General features: G+C 37.8%; 1 protein-coding gene across 4 annotated transcripts in view; it reads left to right on the top strand.

Moving 5' to 3' along the window:
• Nucleotides 1-21,969, top strand: part of ATG4C (autophagy related 4C cysteine peptidase) — a 29,150-nt gene extending 7,181 nt beyond the window's left edge. For 3 of the 4 annotated variants that reach the window (XM_080406422.1, XM_080406421.1, XM_080406420.1), the window contains 9 exons: nt 178-261; nt 905-1,138; nt 4,261-4,591; nt 6,538-6,608; nt 7,893-8,029; nt 11,731-11,809; nt 12,479-12,555; nt 16,849-16,968; nt 20,700-21,969. In XM_080406422.1, the coding sequence (XP_080262548.1) occupies nt 178-261; nt 905-1,138; nt 4,261-4,591; nt 6,538-6,608; nt 7,893-8,029; nt 11,731-11,809; nt 12,479-12,555; nt 16,849-16,968; nt 20,700-20,870 (1,304 nt within the window). In that variant the 3' untranslated portion in view covers nt 20,871-21,969. The remainder of the gene's footprint in view (nt 1-177; nt 262-904; nt 1,139-4,260; nt 4,592-6,537; nt 6,609-7,892; nt 8,030-11,730; nt 11,810-12,478; nt 12,556-16,848; nt 16,969-20,699) is intronic. The other variant, XM_080406423.1, reaches the window with a different exon arrangement.
• Nucleotides 21,970-22,336: the final 367 nt, after the last annotated feature.

The raw sequence follows: 22,336 nt of genomic DNA, 5'->3' as shown, positions 1-22,336 counted from the left end.
GAACTCTAATCTGTGATCTATAGAACTATTAAACTTTTATGAAAGCAAACCCCAAATTCAATACATTTTCTTTATATTCCCCTTTCAAGGGTTACCTTTGTCTTAACCAGATGCTATTAGCATTCCTGTTTGGAATACTTCAGTCACAGATGTGTATTTGTTTTGCACCTATTTTAGGTTGGGTGTTGAAAACAAAAACTTACTTCAGTAGAAACTCCCCGGTCTTTCTGCTGGGAAAATGTTACCACTTCAAAACTGATGGTATGTACATAGCACTTAACTCATTCTAATCTTACTTGGCAGGAGCTCTGTGGATATATTTTTAATCTTCTAGAAAGTCTGTCATTGCCAGTTACTGAATTCGAAACGTAACTATGAAAAGCTCAGAAAATACTCATTTAAATATCCATACCGCCACTAATGCGACCCATCCTAACCTGCTTTATTCAGATTTTACACTGAAGTCTTGTTCTTTCTGTATTAGTGCTGTAATTTGCACTTTATTTACCTATCAATTTGAGATTTTCTTTCTAAAAGCTCCTGATTGAAATACTGTCAATACCTGTACAAAGAGTCACTACACCAATGCCTTTGATACCATTTTCCAGTGTGCATTTTTTTTAAGAATCTATTTGACCATTTATGTTTAGGTGAGTTAAGTGATTGCTTACTTGCAAGGCAATGATTCTGTTGGCACAGTAGTGCTGGCTGCATTGCGTCCCCCCCATCTGGCACATTTCTATTGTGTTTGCCTTCCATTTTTCCTTTCTTTTATTTGAAGTGATTGTTATTTTTTGCAAGTTTTCTCAGTTTTTCTAATAGAACAGTTGTATGGGGTTTACTTTCCTTCTAATAACAGGAGCATTGTATCAAGTTGTAACTTCAGTTGTGCTTTGCCTTACAGAATCTGGTGAACTCTCTACAGATGGGTCCAATTTTGATAAAATCAACACAGAGATTTCAGGAAATGTTGAGGAGTTCCGTAAAGATTTTATTTCTAGAATATGGCTGACCTACAGAGAGGAATTTCCTCAGATAAAGGGGTCTGTGTTAACAACAGACTGTGGTTGGGGTTGCACTCTGAGAACTGGTCAAATGCTGCTGGCTCAAGGACTTATGCTTCATTTTCTTGGTAGAGGTAAGTTTTGAGGGAAGATCTCAGTGTTCAGCATGATAAGCATGGCCATTCTGTGGAGAGTGTGATGGTCTTTATGTAGCCCAAATCGAAAGTACAAGCTCATTTTGAGTCTGGACTCCTTATTAATATTGGAATTGTTACATTGCATCAGAGCAGTGATCTAGCTGTCCTACTCTTCCATTTCTGTAAAAGGAAATACCAAAGCGTGCCAGAGGAAGAGACTGGAAACTCCACAGATGCTAACTGTGAGGTAAAACACTACAAAAATGTGTGATCCCGTACCTGAGTATTGTTATTTTCCATGCAAGTGTCCAATTCTCTTGAAACTTGCTCATTTCTTGAACTCAGGGTGTGGAAATGAGTTCCACAGCACATAGCTGTGGGCTATGGCAAAAGTGATGTTCTTTTAGCAGTTTTAAAATTGTACATTATTCAATTTCTTCTAGTATTAATGTATTGAGTTAATAGAAGGATTCTAATCTAACTTCAATACATCATTCTTTGTGTTGAAATTTTCAGTATTTCAGTTCCTCCCTCCCCCCCTGCATGTACTTACAGAGGAACTTCCCTTTTTTATCGCTGTCTAGCTCAAAATACTCTCTGTCACAGCTGTTTGAAAGAGGTAGCTTTAAGAGACTCGGAACACTTTCTGCTTTCAAAGGCTAAGCGTGCGTGTCCTCCCTATTCTTCCAAGCTGAGCCATGTCCTGCATAGAGATATTTTTGTTTCTCATTAGCCACCTTTTCTTTCCACCTTCTTCTCAATCCCTTCCATAAATCTACCACATTGCCCCTTTCAAACAATTGGTCGTGTCCTCTATCACCACTGCTTATTGTCAAAATGATCCAAGACATGGACCTGAAGCCACCCAGGCATGTTAGTTAGAGAGAATACAGTGTATTGTTTACTCAGCCATTTGCTGGATCCCAGGAATACTTTAGGATAAGATATTTCTGAAAGCCTGTTTTGATAATCCTTTGTACTGTGCATTTATGATGTAAGCTGTGAACATAGTCCCAAACCAGCTGCATCACAAAGTTGTCTTTCTTGGCAGTGTCAGGACCGAACTGTCAGATTGCCTTACAGAATGTTCCTTTTGTGGTGGATACTTAAGTCATAAAACATTCATTATCCCTTTCAACTGACTGCAAATATCAAGATGTATGAAAATACTTCCGCTGAGAACAGAAATCTCTTGAATGTAACTTTTGTTATACATACATTTAAAAAAATTGAAAATCTGATCAGAAGACTACCTGTGAGTAGGAATGTGTAATGGCTCGTTCTAAAGTAACCCCAAACACCACCACCCCACCCCCCCCCTGGTTTATATCTTTAAAATCTATGGTTACAAAAAATTCCTTGCACTGTCCCCCATGCATCCTAATCTGGAAAGTGATGTGGTGATTCTGGAGTGCTAGTGTTTCTATGGCAGTCCAAATGTATAGGAAGAAGGAATATGTATGGTCTTTCTGGACTACTTTCCTCATCACCTAGTCTTCTGACAGCTGGTGAATTATCTTTTGAAAAGCTTTTTATGAGGTCTGGGTAGCTTTTGAAACATAGTTAAGTGTTTACATTAAGTTTTTCATCGCTGTTTACTCTTTTCCCAGAGATGTTTTCATTATAGTTTAATGGTATTGTTTCTGTTACAAAGCAAAACTTGACTGCAGTTACGAGCTGGAATACTTACACTTCCACTGCTCCGTGGAATGTTCTAGATATTGCTGAATGATGCTGTAAATGAGTTTTTATTTTAAAAATTAAGGTGCTTCTAAGTTTTACTTTGAAGTGCCTGTACTTAAGACACTTGACTTTAAATGCAAAGGAATAGCAAGGCCTGTGATGTTACATTGAGCTTATGCATGCGTCTGCCTGGGTCTGCAATGAAAAATGAACACGAGGTTTCACAGAGGGGTGCCGCTCGTGGTAAGAGGCATTGATACAAGGTGGTTGTCACACTGTAATAAGAGTGGGTGGCATGGATTATGGCTATCACCAGCAATGCTTGTGACATTACTGGAGCCTTAAGTTAGATTTTAGAATTAAAATATCGTTGCCTCTGTGCTTCCTCTTTGTTTCTCAAAGACTTTTACATGGGTACTTCAGTAGGAGCTAGGAGGGCTGCAGTTCTTGCGCCCTGTCAGAAAAGTAATTACTGCCTCTCAGTGCTGTAATGGCGGCTTTCTGACCCTCCAGGAGCTTACCCAAATCTGGCTCACTGAGCAAAAGCACTTCTTCTGTAGTGGTTTGTTCCTTGCTTGCACGTGGCAGCCTTCCCCTTCAGGGATGTTTGTTGTAGACCTTCAGGATACATTCTGATCTAACAGTATGTTCGCTGTGGTCCAAGCAAGGAACACATGCTTTGTGTTGCAAGTAGTTGTTTGAACTTGTGGGAGAGACTTTCAGTCATCTGACAAGGGAAGCATTTCTGTTCTCTAGATATGCTGAACCACCATTATGCTGTAAGAGGAACGCGGTGTGTAGGCTGCATTGTTAGAGAAACCTTTAACTAGAAATGCAGACTGTAGATACTATGCTGAATAATATTTAAACAAGTTTGTCTTGTAATCGAGGCAAAGAATTCACAAATCTAGTGAATAAATAAATGTCTATTTTTCTGCTGATCTGCATTGGCATTTTGCCAGGAAGAAGTGTTTGTTTTTTCATGAATAATTCCTCAGGTTTGCCTATATTTTTTTAATAACTGACAAACCAGAAGAATTAAAAACAGCTTTTGAAACATCTTGTTTGACACAGATAAAACTTTTTTTTAGATGGTACTGAATAGCTAACTTTTTTGTAACCTGTGCCTTGTAATCAGGTATATCTTATATGTTTGACTGGGATCGTGGAGTCTGACCTCTATCTTGGATAATATAAATTGCTAACAAATGTACCACTGTTAGTATTTCATTTCACCTATCATTCAGCAGAAAATAAAAGCAAATTATACTCCACTCGAATTAGTTGTTTACATTTTAACACCGACATTTGCATCTCCATATGTAAAATATATATTATTGGTTTGAGGAACATGGGGGAGAAAGGCACATGCTTTGGTAAGTGTACCAAAACGTTAATGCTAAGCCTAATACGCATCTTAAACTTTCTTGCTGCAGCCTGGGTCTGGCCAGATGCATTGGACATTGACAATTCAGATTCTGAATCATGGACAGCCCATACAGTGAAAAAGCTGACAGCATCCTTTGAAGCATCACTTACGGCAGAAAGAGAACCCAAAATCCTGTCAAATCATCATCAGGGAACATTAAAGAGAAACTGTGATGACAATGAAATGAGAAATGAAGTTTATCATAGAAAAATAATTTCTTGGTTTGGTGACTTTCCACTGGCAGCTTTTGGCTTACATCAGCTAATAGAATATGGAAAGAAGTCTGGAAAAATTGCTGGAGACTGGTACGGACCTGCAGTTGTTGCACACATTTTAAGGTAAAAATACCTTTATTCTTTGTTGTTACCGTGCCTTACACATTACAGGAGAAGCATTTCAAAGTGTCATGAGATTACTTCGGCTTAATTGAGCATCTAACTGTTCATTACTAGCTTTGTAAAATGTCCATATTAGTAGCAATTCTAGAGATTTTTCACAGGCAGGAAGGGAAATAGCAGTAGGTGCAGGGATTGAACTCTGAGCTTTTATCCAATCTTATTTCAGGAAAAAACCTACATGCCTGTTTTCCTGTATTTTGGGCAATAGAAGTGCCAAGTATCTCTCCCAGACCTAGGCTTTTAAGTAGAGCTGCATTTAATGAAATGTTCTAAAAACTAACCACATTTTCAACCTTGGAACATGCATAACATTATAGATTATTTTTTTTTATATATACTGTAACCTGGGGGCTGTAATGTACTGATAGTGTAATGAAATGTCAGAGCTAAAATTGATGTTTTCAGCATTTCTTTGCACACATCAAATTCTTGTGAAACTGTAAATGTATGGGACTATTAATATTATAATTATATCACAGTAAAAGTAAAAGGACTGTGACATTCAGTGTGGTTAGAAAAAAGTCGAAAGTCAAATTTCTCCATACTGTCTGCCTTTATAAGCCATTTCTTTGAATATTGCTGATTTTTTTTGTTTTGGTTTGTTTTTAATAGCCTTATAAGCTTATGTTCACAGTGGATTCCAGTTTACCTGTAAACGGCATCACTAATACATTTTTTAAGTAGCAGAAGCTGAAGTTCATACATTTATACATACATGTGAATAGAAAAATTTAATTTTTAGTATAAAAGTATATTAATCTTAAGTGAACCTGTACTGAAATAGTGAGGTGTATCTATGTGCATACCTGCAAGTGCATGCAGTGATGTGAGAGGTTAGCATTATTTATGTTTTCTTCTGATTTTTTCTGATGATAGAAACTGTCAGAATTCTTTTTGCCTACTTTAAATTGCAGTAGCCTGTTTACATAATGGGAGCAGGGGGGCATGTGGTCCAGAATTACATTCGACACAAACCCACTGGTAATTTCCAGCACTGCAAAGGTTTCCTTTCCTAGACCTCTTTTCTTTCTTACAGCAGTGCTAACAATGTATAGCTCGCTCATAACTTGAGAATGACTGTATTAAACGATTCCTCAAAATATACTGTGAAATAAAGGGATAGTGACCATTTAATGCAAGCGTGTATTGAAGTCAAAGGCTAATCTTCTATTTTGAACAGTTTAATTTCTTTACAAATGTTGTCCTTGATTGATGATCATGCTTCAGACTATCGACATATATTTTCCTTTAGTTTTTAGGTCCGTTACTCTTACTCTTTTGAGGATAGCCTAATATAGCAATTATCTTTTTGAAAATTTTGGTGAAACCTTACAGGTTTTTATGTGTTAGCCTTTATTTTCATAGACATGAGATGCTAATTTGTGGGTAGATAAATGAAGTCAATTAAAGAGATCTATTGAGTTGAAAATATTTCTGTCATCAAATTTAGCCTTTATTATCTCAATATACATGACAGAAAATTGTTATAAACAGAAGAATTAGGTAGTGAATATGAATTTCAGTGTAAGTTAATGTGTTTCTTTGGGCTTTTTTATGTGGTTTTCATTGTTTCTTCTAAATAATCAGATATTGTCATCTTTGCTTGGTAACAACATGTTGCCATATTACATTGGATACCAAGATCCAGTGTTGAGAAACAAACACACACCCACTCCCCAACCCATCTGTATTTATCAGGAATGGAACGTGTCTTGAATTAAGAAAACCCACCAACCGCCACCACAAAAAAATGGCAAAATAAACAAAAAAAACCCCAAACCACAATTATAACCAACCTGTTTCTAAAAATCTAATAATTTATGTTTACTTACTGTTAATGTCTTTAAAATCAGAGATTAGTTAAATACTTTTGTCTTTCTACTTAGAAAAGCTGTTGAAGAAGCCAGAGACCCTGAGCTACAAGGAGTTACAGTCTATGTTGCTCAGGATTGTACAGGTAAATGTTGTGATTATGTAGATTTTTGCAAACATTTTAGATGCTTTCCGTGACTTTCAGTAAGCACTTAATAGTAGAGCTCTAACAGAAAAAAATAAACAGACAAAGGAGTTTTTGATCTATGTAGATGTTTGTTCTCTTTGAGAATCAGGTATCACAACTTGAAAGTTTCGTACATTGCTTGTTGAAATTGCTGATTGAAATGAGAGTTCAATCACTTTTCAAATACTTCAGTTCAGTTACATTTGTCAGTTACATTTTATTTGTCTTCTGCCTCATGGGATTCTTTATGACTTTTACTCATTTTTCTAGTGGAAAAAAACCATTGCACCAGTCTCTTAGACTAGTTAGAAGTCATTTTCAAAGATGTGAGCAGGATAGTTAACCCGAGTCAGTGGTAACCTTTCTTCTGCTCCAGCATGGCATTTTAAATAATCAATAACGGGCAGAGGAGCTTAGAGCGCTGGATATTCAGGAGCAGAAAATGATGACAAGATAAACTAAGTGTGTGGTGAAACTTTACACTGATGACTATAGTCTTTCAAATCGAAGCACAATGTATTACTTCAGTAGCCATGTTTAGCTGCCAGAAATTTTAGTTATGTCATAACTGATCTTGGGATAGGACAGACGAGACCGACATCCTGGGGTAATCAGTCAAACTAGATTTAAAGAGACACTGCTTAATCATACACTACAAACCAGTTTTGCCTGACGTACAATGACAGTGGAAACTTAAAATTCTATTCATTTTTTGCTTCTTTGTCCTGGTGATGATTTTCACATCTCTCTTAGTTTGGAGGGAATAAGCAATAATACTACATTAAGTTTTTTCACTCATTTTCAAGGACTGTGCAATGTTAACTTTAGACAGGGAACTTGAGTATTTGTTAAAATCAATCATTGTCTTTTTTCTTTAAAAGCATAGATGTTTGTGTTACTGGTAGGCTTTCAAGTTTTAAATTACTCCTTTTAGAATAAGTTTATATGAAGTAAATAAGTATTTATTGGCTTTCTCCTAACCCTACCCCTTCTGCATTTCCTTGGCAATGTATCTTATGTCAGCAGCAGCAGATTACCATTCTATGAAATACTGCTGAAAATGAGGAGGCATAACACTGTTTTTCATCAGTCACTCAGGAGTTGTGTTTCAGGAGGATAGTCCGTTTTTGAAGGACTGCAGTTTTAGTTTGTCAGACTAAGTGATGACATGTTGTAGGTGTGTCTTTGTAAAAGCTAGCAGTTCTGTTTTAAATATGAATATTTCTGTGTGTCTCCTTTCAGTCTACAGTTCAGATGTTATTGACAGACAGTGTTCTTTTATGGGTTCTGGAAAAGCAGACACAAAAGCTGTAATTATATTAGTTCCTGTGAGACTCGGTGGAGAGAGAACAAACATGGACTACTTAGAGTTTGTAAAGGTATGAAATGAGAGTTCAATCACTTTTCAAATACTAGTACGAGGTGATATGAAAAGCGACTTCATGATGGTAATCTTCTACCTATTAAATGCGTGGTGGTGATTTTACAGTTGAAGGTTGTAAAGTTTGACTTTACAGATTTTAAATTTCCCTATTACAAGTTCAGACATAATTGCAGAGCACATGATGTCCCTTGGTAAAGCAGTGATAACTGTCCTACTCCTAAAGTAGCTACCTGAAAAGACATTAATGCAGTGGCTGAAATTACAAACGGTAATTTAGTTACATATGCTATTAGAGTTGTGCTATAGTAAGTATCAGACAGCATTTAAAAATATAAATATACCAAATACCTTATTCCGTTTCTTGATTTCTTAAATGTCAAATGGTTTAAGGTTGTTGCTTGTTTGTTCTTCCCATTTTCTTTTGTCTTTTTCTTCCCTTAAAGAGAGAGGATAGAATTTTTTGATCTCTTTAGTCACAACTTTGGGTGGTTTTCCACTATCTGGACATTAGGATGAATGTTTCTAAGGACAGTGATGCAGGAGTAGCAAGCAGTTACCACAAATAAAAACAAACTGGAAAAAAAGTAAAACTCAAGGAGAAAGCAGGGGGAAGGAAGGCCTTTGATGTCCTCTTTTCTTTTCTTCCCCCCCCCCATCCCCCCACCCACAGCAGAGGTTCTGCATATGGTACTACTACCTGAAGATGTATTGTCATCCTGCCTCTTGAGCACAAGAATACATCTCTTAAGACATTGTTCTCTTAGCCCTGCTACTTTATCATTTCCCATGATGCTGTTTATCTGTCTTTAAATTCTTCGTTTATTTTTTCAAAATACCACAATGTAGTAGCATGAACAAAATCTAAGTCTGTAACATCTTTGGGGTTTTTTTTTGTTCTGTTTCACTTTGGGGTTTTTTGGTGCCTGTCTCTTCTCTGTAAAATTTAAGAAAAATACTTGGGTCTCTTTTAATGGCATGGGGAGATCAAGAGATGAAGCCTTTTATTTAAGTGATGGAGCTATTAAATTATTTTTCTTTCCCGATTCTTTTCCTTGTATTTTCAGACAGTTGTTTTTGGAAAAGTTTTAGTTCTTTTCTGATTAATTCTGACACAGTTAAGACAAGCCTGTTGTCTCAGGCATGATCTACAGCAACCTAACTTTACTTTCAATGTTAACTTCAAAAAAGCCTTTGAATCAGTCAGGTCCAGGAAGACACACAGTGCCTCTGTTTGTAAGCTAACAAACAGTTGCTTCTGCAACTTTCATAAGGCTTTCTCAGTGACTCCAGTTCTTTTAATACTGGCTTTTATTATTGACAGGTATCTATGTCTAGTTTTACCCTGCAGAGGTTTTCTCAGTTTAGCTCTCAAACACACTCTTTGGGCAGCGTGAAATACATTTGCGTGGCAGTGGGTTTCACAGCACAGTCACGTTATCTAAGCTTGCCTGGTACAACTGGCTTTACTGGGGCGATTTCTGCTGCTCATTTACCAAGCCCGGTACTGCCTTTTGCAGTCTGTTATAATGGAGGCTGTGATGGAGAGAGATGGAAGCAATGGAGAGGGCTTTCAATTGCATATATTTGTCACTTCAATCTCTATCTTGACTATTCAAAAGAAGCGACTAAATTTCTTGGGGTCTGGATTTAAGTTAAAAATGCAGATTTTAGAATGTAGTACAAGAGGTAATTTTTACAAAGGATTTTATATTTATGGATGAAAATTGATAAATTTTTTATAATTCACTTTTACAAGAAAATTCCCATAGATTAAACAGTTAGTCATTACTCTAAGCAGCTCTGCTCCCTTTCTGTTTCAAAGGCAGAGGATGTGTCCTTAGCTGTTACAGCCTTTGCCTCTGATCTGCCTTAACGGTCTGTAATGCTCAGCCATTGAGGAGTATTTTTTTAAAAAGCCTTCTCATTCATATTTTAAATAAGAAGTACTTTCTCTTAACCTGTATAAACCATGCTGAAGTTGACTTTATTAGCATCTCAGGTGAGGAGTACAACAGGTTTTGTTATGTTACATTATCATTGTCTAAGCAGAGAAAGTTTTATCTTGAGAACCTTTGGTCTTATTAGTACACTAAATACTAATCATTTTGTTGAGAGCAGTTTTCCCTGCTTATACAGTGATAATGTAACAGTTATACTTTTAATGGTTGATCTCTTAGAGGAGAGGATATAGATACGACTGCCAGCTGATGGAGATTTCACTTTAGCTCAGCTGATAATCTTCTGGATTGCTGTCCCAGTTTGGGCCACTATCCAAGTTTTTGGACCCAATGCTTGCCTAGTGCTACAGGAACACCACTGTGATTTATGGACGTTTAAAGGCTGTTCCGTTTTCAGAGTGTTTAATGGTCTTGGGCTTCAATTGCATTAGAACAGTTGGGCTCAGCTTTCCAAAGTGCTCAATGTTGGCAAAATTCAGCTCCCACTGGAGCTGGTGGGATAACTAATGGAGAACTGTGTTAAGCCAAGACTGAATATTCACAAATCCTAATGAGCCCTGTTAAGTAACAGAACCTCACAAAAGCGAGAAGAGTAGAAATAAGTTGAGGGGAGAGGGAGGGAAGGTTCTTTCCTTCCATTTCTTTGCTAGGTACTTTTAATAGAGAGATGATCAAGGGTGATTTCTTTGGTGTCTGTTGTCTGTGACTGCATCCAGAGCTTGTGGGGGACAGAGGAATTTCAGTCAGGTAAACTACTGACATGTTCTTACCTTGGTAAAATTGCGTGTATTACAGGTCAATCCTTCTCCCCAGCACTACAAGTATATCGATAAAATCAGCATTTTATTACGTAATGATAAATCTGCTAGGTTTGTGTGCTAGCACAGGCACGAGGATTACAGAACCCAACTCTTTTCAAGCCGAATGAACAGAAATATGCTGGCAGCACTGGTGTGACTGTAGCCCATGGCTGGTATGCCAGCTTTCTGTCCATAGCGGCTCCTAGCTTTGCCATGGGTAGAGGAGTATCTTTCTTTACACCTCCAGACTGAAACGATTCCTGTATTTCACCCCATGTCCCTCTTTAAATCCTGTTAGGTGTATTTGTAATGTCTCTTTCTCAAAGCGGTTACATACTGATGGTTCTGATTCCTCTACCCTCACAGTCAATATCCAGTAAGATTTATGGGGCTTGTCTGTTGGGTGTCTGTCTCTCCTCCCATGTTTTGGGCTCTTGTTTTTAGAGCTTTGTCTTGTAATTACTCTTGCTTCAACTGGCATTTCTCCCTATGATGTAAAAGTTCATACTCTAGACAGACTTGTACATTTGAATGCAAAAAGAAGAGGGCCCTCAGGGCCACAGAATGTAAATGTATATGAACTCTGTAAATCTGAACACTTTGCCTTTTGACCAAGCAACCTGTGCTCAGCTTGTATGACATCATGTTTTGTCTCCTCTTCAAAAATGATACTGCCAGTTCTCTCAATCTATGGGCATCCCATGAAAAGGGAGGACTTTCTCTGGAATTTGTGGTGGTATGTTTTCACTTTGGTCAGTTGTAAGCCTCTAAAAATTGAGTCAAGGCCCAAGAAAGTCATGAATTCAGTCTTTAAAAAAAGAGAATAAAAGAAAAAAAGCTGTTTGCCTGAAAACAGTAAAGGGAGAGCAAAGATTTTAATTCAGTTTAATACTTACTCTGTTTAACACTGTCCTAATTATTTAATGTTCTTGTTGTAGGGAATTTTAAGCCTTGAGTATTGTGTTGGTATTATTGGTGGCAAACCCAAGCAGTCGTATTACTTTGCTGGATTTCAAGGTTAGTGTTTTAATATGTTATGTCTCTCCAATATTTTTCTTTAAGAGTTAGGAAGTTAATATCGAACCAGTGGGAAATAGCATGATTAAAATAGCAAAATGAGTACCTTATTAATTCATCATATCTACCCAAGTCCAGTCATTTGTCATTTACTCCATATGGTAATTGGATTCTGTAAAATGTACATTTAATTTCCGTTGTTGCATAAACAAGGCATAATTTATCTGTTTCACCAAACTTCAGGAGCGTTTGCTGTTACTATCTGGCAGTTCTTATTTACATATTTACTTTTTACTAGTTTAAGTGGTGTTAGTTGATGCTTAAATGACAAGCAATATATTCTTCCTGTCAGGATGAAGTAGCACAATACATTTTTCATATGCAAACTCCAGAATATAATTGTGTGTTTGTAAAAGTAATTTTATCACCCAAAATTAAATGACAGTCTCATCACTTTATAAAAATTCTGCTTATACAAGCATATTTGATTATGCAAAAGTTAATCTGTCCTGCAAAAACCTATGCTTCAGTCAATGAATATCAGCCTGGCAAGCGGTTACTTGCTGGCTTTTTTTTTTTTTTCCAGCTGTTCTGCATAGAAATTGGATTGTAAGCAGTGTAATAATAAGGTGTTTTTTGAATTACTTGTCTTCTGTTTTGTCCTTGTAGATGACAGTTTGATTTACATGGATCCTCATTACTGCCAATCTTTTGTAGATGTCAGCATAAAGGATTTCCCTCTTGAGGTAGTATGGATATAGACCTGGCACTGTTTTCTTCCCATATGAATCAAACACTAATTATTTAGAGATGTTCTGGCTAGCTGCATCTTTATGGTTTTACAGTTACATGTTATTTATCAAAGTCCTGCCCTTCTTTATAGGCCTATAATCAACAAAAATGACCAGAGGTTAAAAACTCAATATGGGGTTTTAATTTTTACCTTATTAATCTTTGTCTGTTTCTTCTTTATGATCAGAAAACCTCAAAAATAGATGATCATTTAAGTATTTTTCCATCAAAGAAAACAGCCATATTTGCAGATTTTAAACTGGAGTTATTTGGATTTGGTTTTGTTAGTTTGTCTTTTTGGTCATTTTAATTTTATTTTTTTTAAATTCAAGTTGCAGTCAACATCATGGAGAGAATTTACTGTAGTATTCAATAATAGAAGCCTGTTATCTGTTTGGAACCAGAATTCCTGCAGGTTTACTTGCTGCTGCTTTACTCAGAAATTCATCCTGTTTCTATACCGGAGTAGGTGGTGATCATTTTAATTGTAACTTTTGCTCCTGATGACTTTGCAGGTCACTTTGTCTGTCTTCATACAAGTAGAAATTTTTGAGGCTTACCGGTGAGGTTTGTGCTTCACTAGATGAATTTTACTCAAGTCTTCTGAACTGTTCCTTTTAACGAGTTTTATTATTATTTTTAGTCAAGCTGGTTTTATGGAATAGCAGTTTCCAAGAAACTGACAGGTCTGAAAGTGTAGGTGCTGCATTTGTTCTTTCTTTGCCCCCAACCCCTTTCTAGGTCATGCGTTTCTGGGTTCATCTAGATGCAGTGGATGCATCTTTTTGGGCTGTGCCTAGGTCTTCGAAATCATACGTGGCTTTTTTTACAGTGGTGTTTTCCCTTTCCTTTAACCTGTTGCCAAATAACTTGAATTGACAATAGATAAAGCTAAAGGAGATTATTAAAGAACTCAATTTACATGTGCCATGGGAAAACATGATCGGTTGCAGAAGTAAGTGTTCAGTAGCAACAGTACTCACAGTAGGAAGTACTCAGCCGCATCCTTACAAACTCTCCTTGATCTTCTGTCCAACTTCCACATGAACTTCCAGTCTCCTTGGAGCAATTGTTCATTCAATGTAGAAACACTCTCTGGGTGCATCCACTGGTTAGGACAGCATCAACTGCTGGAGAAGAGTTGGTTAGTTACTAGTAGTGGTTCCTCATGCCACTGTGCTCTGTGAAGTTAAATACTCCTAAATGTGGAAACACAGCTTAAGAAACAATGTATCACATTTAAATAAGGAAGAATATATATTTATCTCCACCACCTCTAAAATACTAGCTGCTTAATGTAGAGTTCTTGAAGGTTCACAGGAAAGTCCCATAGACCGTGGGAGTGAGTCGTACACAACTCAATCTCACACCTGAGGAACTGAGTAGGTGATCTTAAATCGACTATTTACACTTAGAATGTAAGTCAAATGGTGTGTAATGAAGTCATGTATCTTCATGGCTTCTATTTTGTAGAGCAGCTAAGAATTAACTTAAACTGGGAACAGTGGAGTGGACTGCAATGGTCCTGTCTATTGGTGTCATGAAAAGAAAGAATTGTTAACATACCTTGAAGTTGACCGCAATACTTTAATCAGAATACCATCAAATAGTATTTAGGAAAAGTACTTAAATATGTCGAAGCACTTAACACAGGGCTAATGTCAAATCCTGGGGCCCACTTAAAGCAAACACTACATATTTTTCAGTATTTATACTTAACAAGATGCTTTAATTAGTGGGACATATAATATAGAAGTGAATATAGAAAACTAGAAGATTCCAAATTAAAAAAAGGAACATAGCAGAAAAATGTATCAGAAAATACCCTAGACAGAGAGTTTCATTATTTTTAGAGATGGCTTTAGTTTTACCCTGTTGAGGTATTTGGAAGAAGAGTTAGCAAGTCCCAGCTCTACCTATTTGTATTGTGGCCGCAGCCAGGGATGATAACCAAGGTCCTTGCCCCTTTGTGCTAATAACTGTAGTAAAATACAGTGCCTTCTCTGAGGATTTTACAGTTTAATTGGGAAAGTCAGACAAAAGATGGGAAGGGCACAGAGAAGCGGAGCTCAAGTGACTTCCTTAAGGGTCACACTGCAGCTCAGTGTCCAAGCTACAAAAAATACACTTCTTTTTGGTTTCTGTTTCCATGACTAATCCTCCAGATCATACTGCAGACTGGCATCAATATGAATTTCCAAATAATAATAATAATGAGGTTTTAAAATGTATTTTGAATGTACGCAAGCTGGCAGTTTGGCTTGATCGCAACCTAATGCTTTTCTGCAGACAGAAAATATATTGGAATTTAATGCTTAGTGCATTTGATAGTATTATATCTTTGTCCAGAAATGTCAAAAGTAAACAGAAATTGCTTTCTTAGTGTGGATAGTTGCTTGTTAGATTTATCTGTAGGGAGTATTTTCAAAATTGACAAATTGTCCAGAATAAGTTGGAAATCAATCCACTCTGTATTGGCTTCCAGAATCCATTTGTTTGGAGGAGTGGAAAAAAAAAAAAAAAAGAAGCCTACCCACTTCTCTTTGTTTACGGTGATTTGTGTAGCATTAAGACTGCTGCCCTGAACAGTACAGCACAACTGTAGTTACAGTGTTGTTGCCGAAATGTGGTATGTAAGGCAGGGTTCGATTTATGTATTTGATGACTCAGGAATGAATTTTCAAAATATAATTTCTGCATCTAAAATTTGAACAGAATTAGGAGAAAAAATGGTGACTAAAATCAGTCTTGTAGAAATAGAACTTCTTATTTTCTGCTTCTGTTATTTAGCAGAGGTTTAATAGAAATACTGAGGTTTGTAATCACAAGTAAAGAATTATATACTTCAATATATAAAACTATTACACTGACAGGCACGCTCAGATTAGGTAACTAGTGCTGTCATCTTCTGCAGATCGACTTTTCTGATTGGCAAAAAAAAAAAAAAAAAGACAAAAGCAGTTTCTAATACACAGGCTGCTTGATGTTTGGTGTCAGGGGTTGCTGTTGCTATAGTCAGGTGAGATCGTAACAGTTGGTAGTTACCCTTCATAGAGGAAGCACAGCGGTGTTGGTGAGAAATCTCCTGCGTTGCTCTGTCCTGGTGTTCCTGTGGTGGTAGTAAGCTGTCCTGGCTCTGTGCTGAGCAGCGGTGCCAGAGGAGCTTGGAGCTGTGTACAGCTGACATGGAGCTGTGAAAGGCAATAGCACGGCATATTCACTGGGGAAGTTCATGAAAAACAAAATCTGCATGTTAGTACAGCGGTATCTCTGTTACAGAGTGGTGCAGACGAGGCGTGTTAGCATTTGTTACTGAGCAGCTGTAGCAGGATTGCTAGTGATTTAATAGAGGTAGGGTGGACGGGCTAGTCCTGCATGCTGGAAGCACAATAAAGAGGACAACCTTTGAGAGACAGTCAGGGGTGATGAAATAATTTCAGTTATTAAACAGTGAGCTTCACCAAAACTACAGTTCCTGTAACAAATAAACACAGGATCAGCGGAAAGCATACACTTACCTTTTCTCTCATAAACTGGGAATGAAGAGACTGGGAAAGGGGTTTTGTATTTGTTTGCTTTTTCTTAGAGCATGGCTGCTGATAGTATCAGATTGCTGCACTGTCAGAGCATCATCTGTCATGAAAAGAGATTTCACGTTAGGAAAGAAACATTTATAAAGCACAGCATGTTGTTTGGTTTTTTCCTACTTGTGGATCAGTGTTATCTAGCTTTGCTTCTGTGGGTTTTGCAGGGTTTTTAACCCGTTTCATTTACTAAAGGAAAATGCATGAGGTTGGTTTATTCCATTATGTCTCTTTTACAGAGACTGGGGGAGGGAGAGGGTCAATGGGCGGTGGTAGTAAAGCAGTAATTGTAAGATAGTGCAAAAGCTGTTACAAATTCAATTTGCAGAAGAGCGTTCACCTCCTCTGCCTTGGGAATATTCATAAAGTACTGCTCTGAGCGGCAGACCTTTGACAGATTTCAAACTAACGTGGTGGCGCGCAGAAGTTTGGTATATACAGCATAAACAGCAGGAGGTTTTATACATGTGAAGAAGAGTGGAATTACTTGAATGTTTGGGGGTGGCGGGGGGAGAAATTACTTGGAAGGTGTGTGCTGGGTTTTAATTCAAGCGATACGGGGGATTGTATGTTAAAGCTGTTGGTGGGAAAAAGTAAATGCATCGGTCTGCACCATTCTAACCGTAACTGTGTATTTCATGTTTTTAATCGTGAAACTTGCAGTCATTCCACTGTCCTTCTCCCAAAAAGATGTCATTCAAAAAAATGGATCCGAGCTGCACGATAGGATTTTATTGTAGAACGGTACAGGACTTCGAGAAGGCATCTGAAGAAATCACCAAGGTGGGTGTCGACCTTACCAAATCGATCCCTCAAGCCAGCACGGCATGCGTGTGCTGCGTAGGGATAAGGGCAGAGAATCAGCTTCGCTCTTCTAAACAGACACAGCCCTCGGTATTTATTGCCGCTTTTACAATCGTGAGAAACCGAGCCCGTTGGGCGATGGCGGGGTGGCCGGTGGCGGCGTGGCGCGCCCGCCAGGTGGCGCTGTTGAAATGGGAATGTCCGGCAGGCGCCGCGCTGCCGGCGGGGCCGCCCAGCCCAAGGCAGCGCCCGGGCTTCGGCAGCAGCGCTGGAGGCCGGGGAGCGGGCCTTGCCCAGCTGATCTGGTGCTGCCCCTCCGCTTGAAAAACACTGCGAGGGGTTCCTTCAGGTCCAAGCGTAACTGGGGTTTTTTTCTGCCTTGATTAGTACAGCATGCGAGTGTATGAAATACAGCGTTGTTAAGAGGTTGTGTTGGCCGTGGTAGCAAATAACTGCATTCTGTGATTTAAAAAAATAGTCTGTGAAAGGTTGCAGCGGCAGCAGAAGATGGTCACGTATTTAATATTCTAACCACAGTAGTTATCACAGCAGCAGAAAGAATTAAATGTTTGTGCAGCATTCTGAACGTCCTGTTAAGTGGTATTAGTATTATAGCCAACAAAGCATTCTTAAACTTAATAGTGTATATAATCTCTCATAGGTATTGATTGATGCTGAAGTTGTTTCTTTGGTTCTTACACACAGAAGTAGAAAATAGATTTAAAGGAGCAGAAGTTCCTAAGCAACAGATATACGGGAAGTTTAAATGGTGAAGTTTCTATTCTTCCGTGATTTCCTGTTCTATCATATATAAGAATGAGTGTAATAACACGATAAAAAAACCCTAATTACAAAATTGGTCATATTGGAAGTTCTCTCTCTCTTTTTTCCCCCTTCTGTCTTTTCTTTCAAGTTTGGGATTAAGTACGTATCTTTTTCTGCACATATGTTGTGAAAATACTCATGGCTAATCTAAGTCTTGGAGCTGGTATCCTGGTACTTTAGACAGAAATTATTTAATATTAGTGAAATTATTTTATATAAATACATTTCAGGCACAATAAGTATGAAAACAGAGGAAAGTTTTGGTACAAATACAGTGCGAGAAATATTCTATGATCTTTCAGTCCTTCCTTCACATGCTTTGGTTTTTCTTGCTCTTCCGTTATTTTTCCCTTTGTTTGCAATTTGAGTGCAATGACTCTTGAACTGCAAAGCACAGTACACTCCCAGTGTGCCGTACGTAAAAAAAATGCAGGTTCTCACTGCTTTTGTGGGCAATAAGAGGTGGAAGAAAAAAACCTACCTTTTATTATTTGAGGATAAACCTTATGAGCCATATATTCAGTAATAGAGAAATTAGGGCATTGAAATCGAAGGCCCAAATGGAGTGACTGATGAAACTCCATCCAAATCGCATTCAAGTTACCCTTTGTTTCTGTACTGCCTAGTTAGGCAGCTATTGTTAAGTAGTTTAATAATAGCTGGAATTCAATAGCTGATAGATCAGGGAGACCTGGAAACACATCCAGACTTGAGAAGGATGGATTTACTGACTGGCTGTAGTCCTAGTTCTGTTTTGCACTTCCAGCACAAATACCGAGCAGGCACAGCAGTTTGTCTGGCTTCTCCACACCATGTGGCAGAGCCGAGAGGTCAGCAAGAAGCTCTGGCCTTGCACAGCCCCTGGGACGGCTCTGCCTTTCCCTGGCCACAGCCTCTGCAGCTACTTTACATTGTTAGTTAACTGGTACCAGGCTTGTCTTGCTGCTAATGCAGTGAATTGTTTCCCTATCAAAACCCATGACAGCAAATAAATAATCCACTTGGGCTACAACTGCATTTGCCTGTTTGTAGCCCAGGTTCTCAGCAGAAATGAAAAGTTCTCTGTACTGATGGAGTGTTGAACTTGGATGTAGTTCAGCACAAAGAATTAATCGTTGCAGCAACAACAGTGGCAGTCTGGGTCTAACACTGAAATACTAAAAAATATTGAGGTTTATTGAGAAACTTCTCTGTAGAAATCATTGCAGTGGTATCTAAAGAACTTTAATATTCTTTAGAGTTTCAAACTCATCTGTGATCACTAAGTGTGATGTAGCATGATAGTAATTACAGTAACCTTAACCAAGTTCCACTCGACTCTTGTTTAGGCATTTGCCTGTCTATCCAGTTTGTGTTCTGTATTTAGTGTTTCACACACAGAGAGGTGTTACCTGTACCTGCAGGGAGGGAGGTGTCAGGGGAAGTTGAACACAGACAATGGCAGTAGAACTGCAGGTGTATTTCTGTCCTGATTTGGAGGGACCATCTTTAAAGGTGCGATGGTTGTTGGGCACCATGCGTCCCCTGAGATGCAGTGTTCCAAGGAGTCTTCTGTGGGAAACTTGGAATTCGGAGCTGGCCTAAGTCCATCCATCCACTCACAGACCAGCAAACAGCCTTCATGTGGCTATCAATTTCTCTTCCTACTAAGGCAGCTTGTATTCAGCCCCTGGAGTTGAAAGGGTTTGCATCCAATTATCTAGTCTTCTCAAGAAACAAAGCATTTGTATGTCTTACAAACTTTTTACTTTCTAGCGCTCATTTGTTACTCTTCTTTTGCTTTTGCCTATTACTGTGTGCATGTCTCTCCTATAGCTTCTTACTTTTTTACCCAAGTTTCACATTAAAGTAGCCAAATGCAATTAAAATAGACAAGAATAAAGTGGAAAATTTCAGACCACAGTAAAAATCAAGGATTTTGTTATGATTGATTATTTTTTTTAAAACATCCCCTCAGCCCCAACTCTCCTTTTTAAAATAGTTCTTACTGTTTAAAGATCTATTTAGGGTTTTTTTACTGTATTAGATTAATTGTTCTCATGAAATTATGTTTAGTGATATTAGTTCCACACAGGATATACGTCTAGGCTAACATAATTCTGCATGTTACTGCATGACTGTGCTGTTTTTTCAAAGCAGGTAAGAAATTTAAAAAAAGTAAAAAAAATAACCCCCCCAAAACCCCCAAAACAATTAAGTGTCCAAATCAGCCTGGAAGGGTGAAAACTCTTTCAGTATTTGGCGGATTTTTATCTGCTATTAAAGGTATTTTGCTGATCTGTTTTTCAGTATTTGTCTTTCCCCACCAGCCACTTTTACGTGCTCAGTTTTTAGATTTATATACGTAGATTTTTGGCACTCTGGTTACAACAGCCTGCTACTGTTGTCAGTCTGTTTTGAGCCATATGCTCTCGATTGGCTTATTGACATAGATGTAGGTGTTTAAACTTTTAATAAAAACATTGATTTTCATACATGCTGATTCTACGCTAGAAATATCTCCCTGAGATGCTTAGTTGCTGCAGAATTCATACCTGTGCTTGAGAAGAGTGTTACAGCCGTTAAGTATTTTGTAGGGGTTTTTATCTTCCTACAAAGAGCTCCAGCTGCACTGAAAGAGACAGCACACAGAGGTGATCTGTATGGAACGAGAAGCAGAGTTAGGCATAAAATTACCAGCTACCTGAAGAAGAAATGGAAATAAATGAATGGTTAATGGGAGGAAGGAACATTTAGATTGTGCAATGCTTATGTTTGAATATGATGATAATACAAATTTAAAAATGCGTTTTTTATTTCACAGTCATCATCAGATAAGTATCACTACTTACTGTATTTCTTTGTTTCCAATTAATATTTTCTCTGGTGCGTGTTTTACATTGTAGATGCTGAAGTCTTCATCTAAAGAGAAATATCCCTTGTTTACTTTTGTAAAGGGTCATTCTAGAGACTATGACTTTGCTTCCAGTCCACTCCATGAAGAAAATGACCTTTTCTCTGAGGATGAAAAGAAAAGATTAAAAAGATTTAGTACAGAGGAGTTTGTCTTGCTTTAAGGACATTTTACACAAGATTATTGGCAGCTGTCCAGGAGAACACTTGCCTTTTCAAAAATAAAAAAAATGTGTCCTCCTCTCCAAAAAAGGCAAGCTTGCGCTGAAATTGGTCTATTTTCATAAAGATAATGTTTTATATGTTAATAGTCTTTAAAATGTCATTTATAAATGTACTTACTAATTATTTTTGTTCACTACTAGTTGGAGGAGTTTAATGTCACGTTGTGCTAGTGAAGATGGAGGGCATTGTTTAGAGCCAGGTATGCTGAAATGTGCCTCTGTCCTGGTCTCGCCCTCTTAAATAGCTTGGCCAGTCCCTAAAGCCTGACTTGTGACCCTGATGTCATGTCAGCCCAGGACAAACTCCGAGCAGAGGCTGCCAGATGCCTGTGGGGTTTGTGTCATGGACGCATATCCATAGGTTTTGAGACCGTGTTTCTGTCTGTAAGCAAAATTTGAGTTCTGTATTCATGTGGTAAGGGTAGAACGCTACTCCGTCTTGCTACGTAAGCCCCAATAGTAGTTAATGCTGTAATCGTGACACACATCCCGAGCAGCACAGTGTAAGAAAGATAAGTTTGATATATCAGTAGTAATTGTCAGTTGCAATACTGATACAATTATATAGGCTGAATTGTGAGTTAAGATACTATTTAGCAGTATGATTTTATAATGGTTTCTCATTAAGCTTGCTTTGGAGCCTTAATATGAGGAGTGAAGATAAAGTATTACCTTTCCCCACAATTTTTAAAGGTTATACTATTAATATTAACTGCAACCAATCAAAGCAGCTGAAGACAATTATTAGAAGAGAGCGGTGTTTGTTTCCTGTTTCAACTACTATAATGTTGAGGCTTCTCTCCTATTAGCGCAGCTTTTAAATCAACGCAAATGGGGGAGCGGATGTTAAAAATTCTGGGCTGTGATTATTTTTTTTTTATATACATGTTATTACTGTACAAATGATTATTTGATGGTGTGTGTTCTCAGACTGCAAACAAATGTACATAAGTAGTTTCATGTTTTAACAAAGTAAATGCAATATTTAAAATACGTATTAACACTGCTTGGAAAATAAAAAAGGTGGGAAAACATTAAATGCATGTGCCTTTTATATTAATATTAGATCCTCTAAGAGTGAATATAGTCCTGCATCTAAAACAATATTGTAAGGTGTGAATACTCTGTTTATTTGCAATAAAGGCAAATTTTATTGTTGTGTTGTAAACCAAATGTTAACCTATTCTAAGTGCCGTTCAGGCACAGAAGGCACAAATGTTGCCAATCCAAATAATAAGCATCACGTGTATTCATTAAAACACCTTTTTTCCTTTTATGAGAAAGAAGTGACTAATCGATGGATTTCAGGCAGAACTAGATCATGTTATGTGTCAGGGCTGGAGTGTACCCTTGCACATGTTAATTGAGTTAATATTCCAAAAAGCCAAAACAAGATTGTGTTCACT

The sequence above is a fragment of the Falco punctatus genome (genome assembly GCF_963210335.1).
Source record: "Falco punctatus genome assembly, chromosome: 11".
In the NCBI taxonomy this organism is placed as follows: domain Eukaryota; kingdom Metazoa; phylum Chordata; class Aves; order Falconiformes; family Falconidae; genus Falco; species Falco punctatus.
The sequence above is the reverse complement of the archived record's forward strand: the minus strand, read 5'-3'. Positions and strand labels throughout refer to the sequence as shown.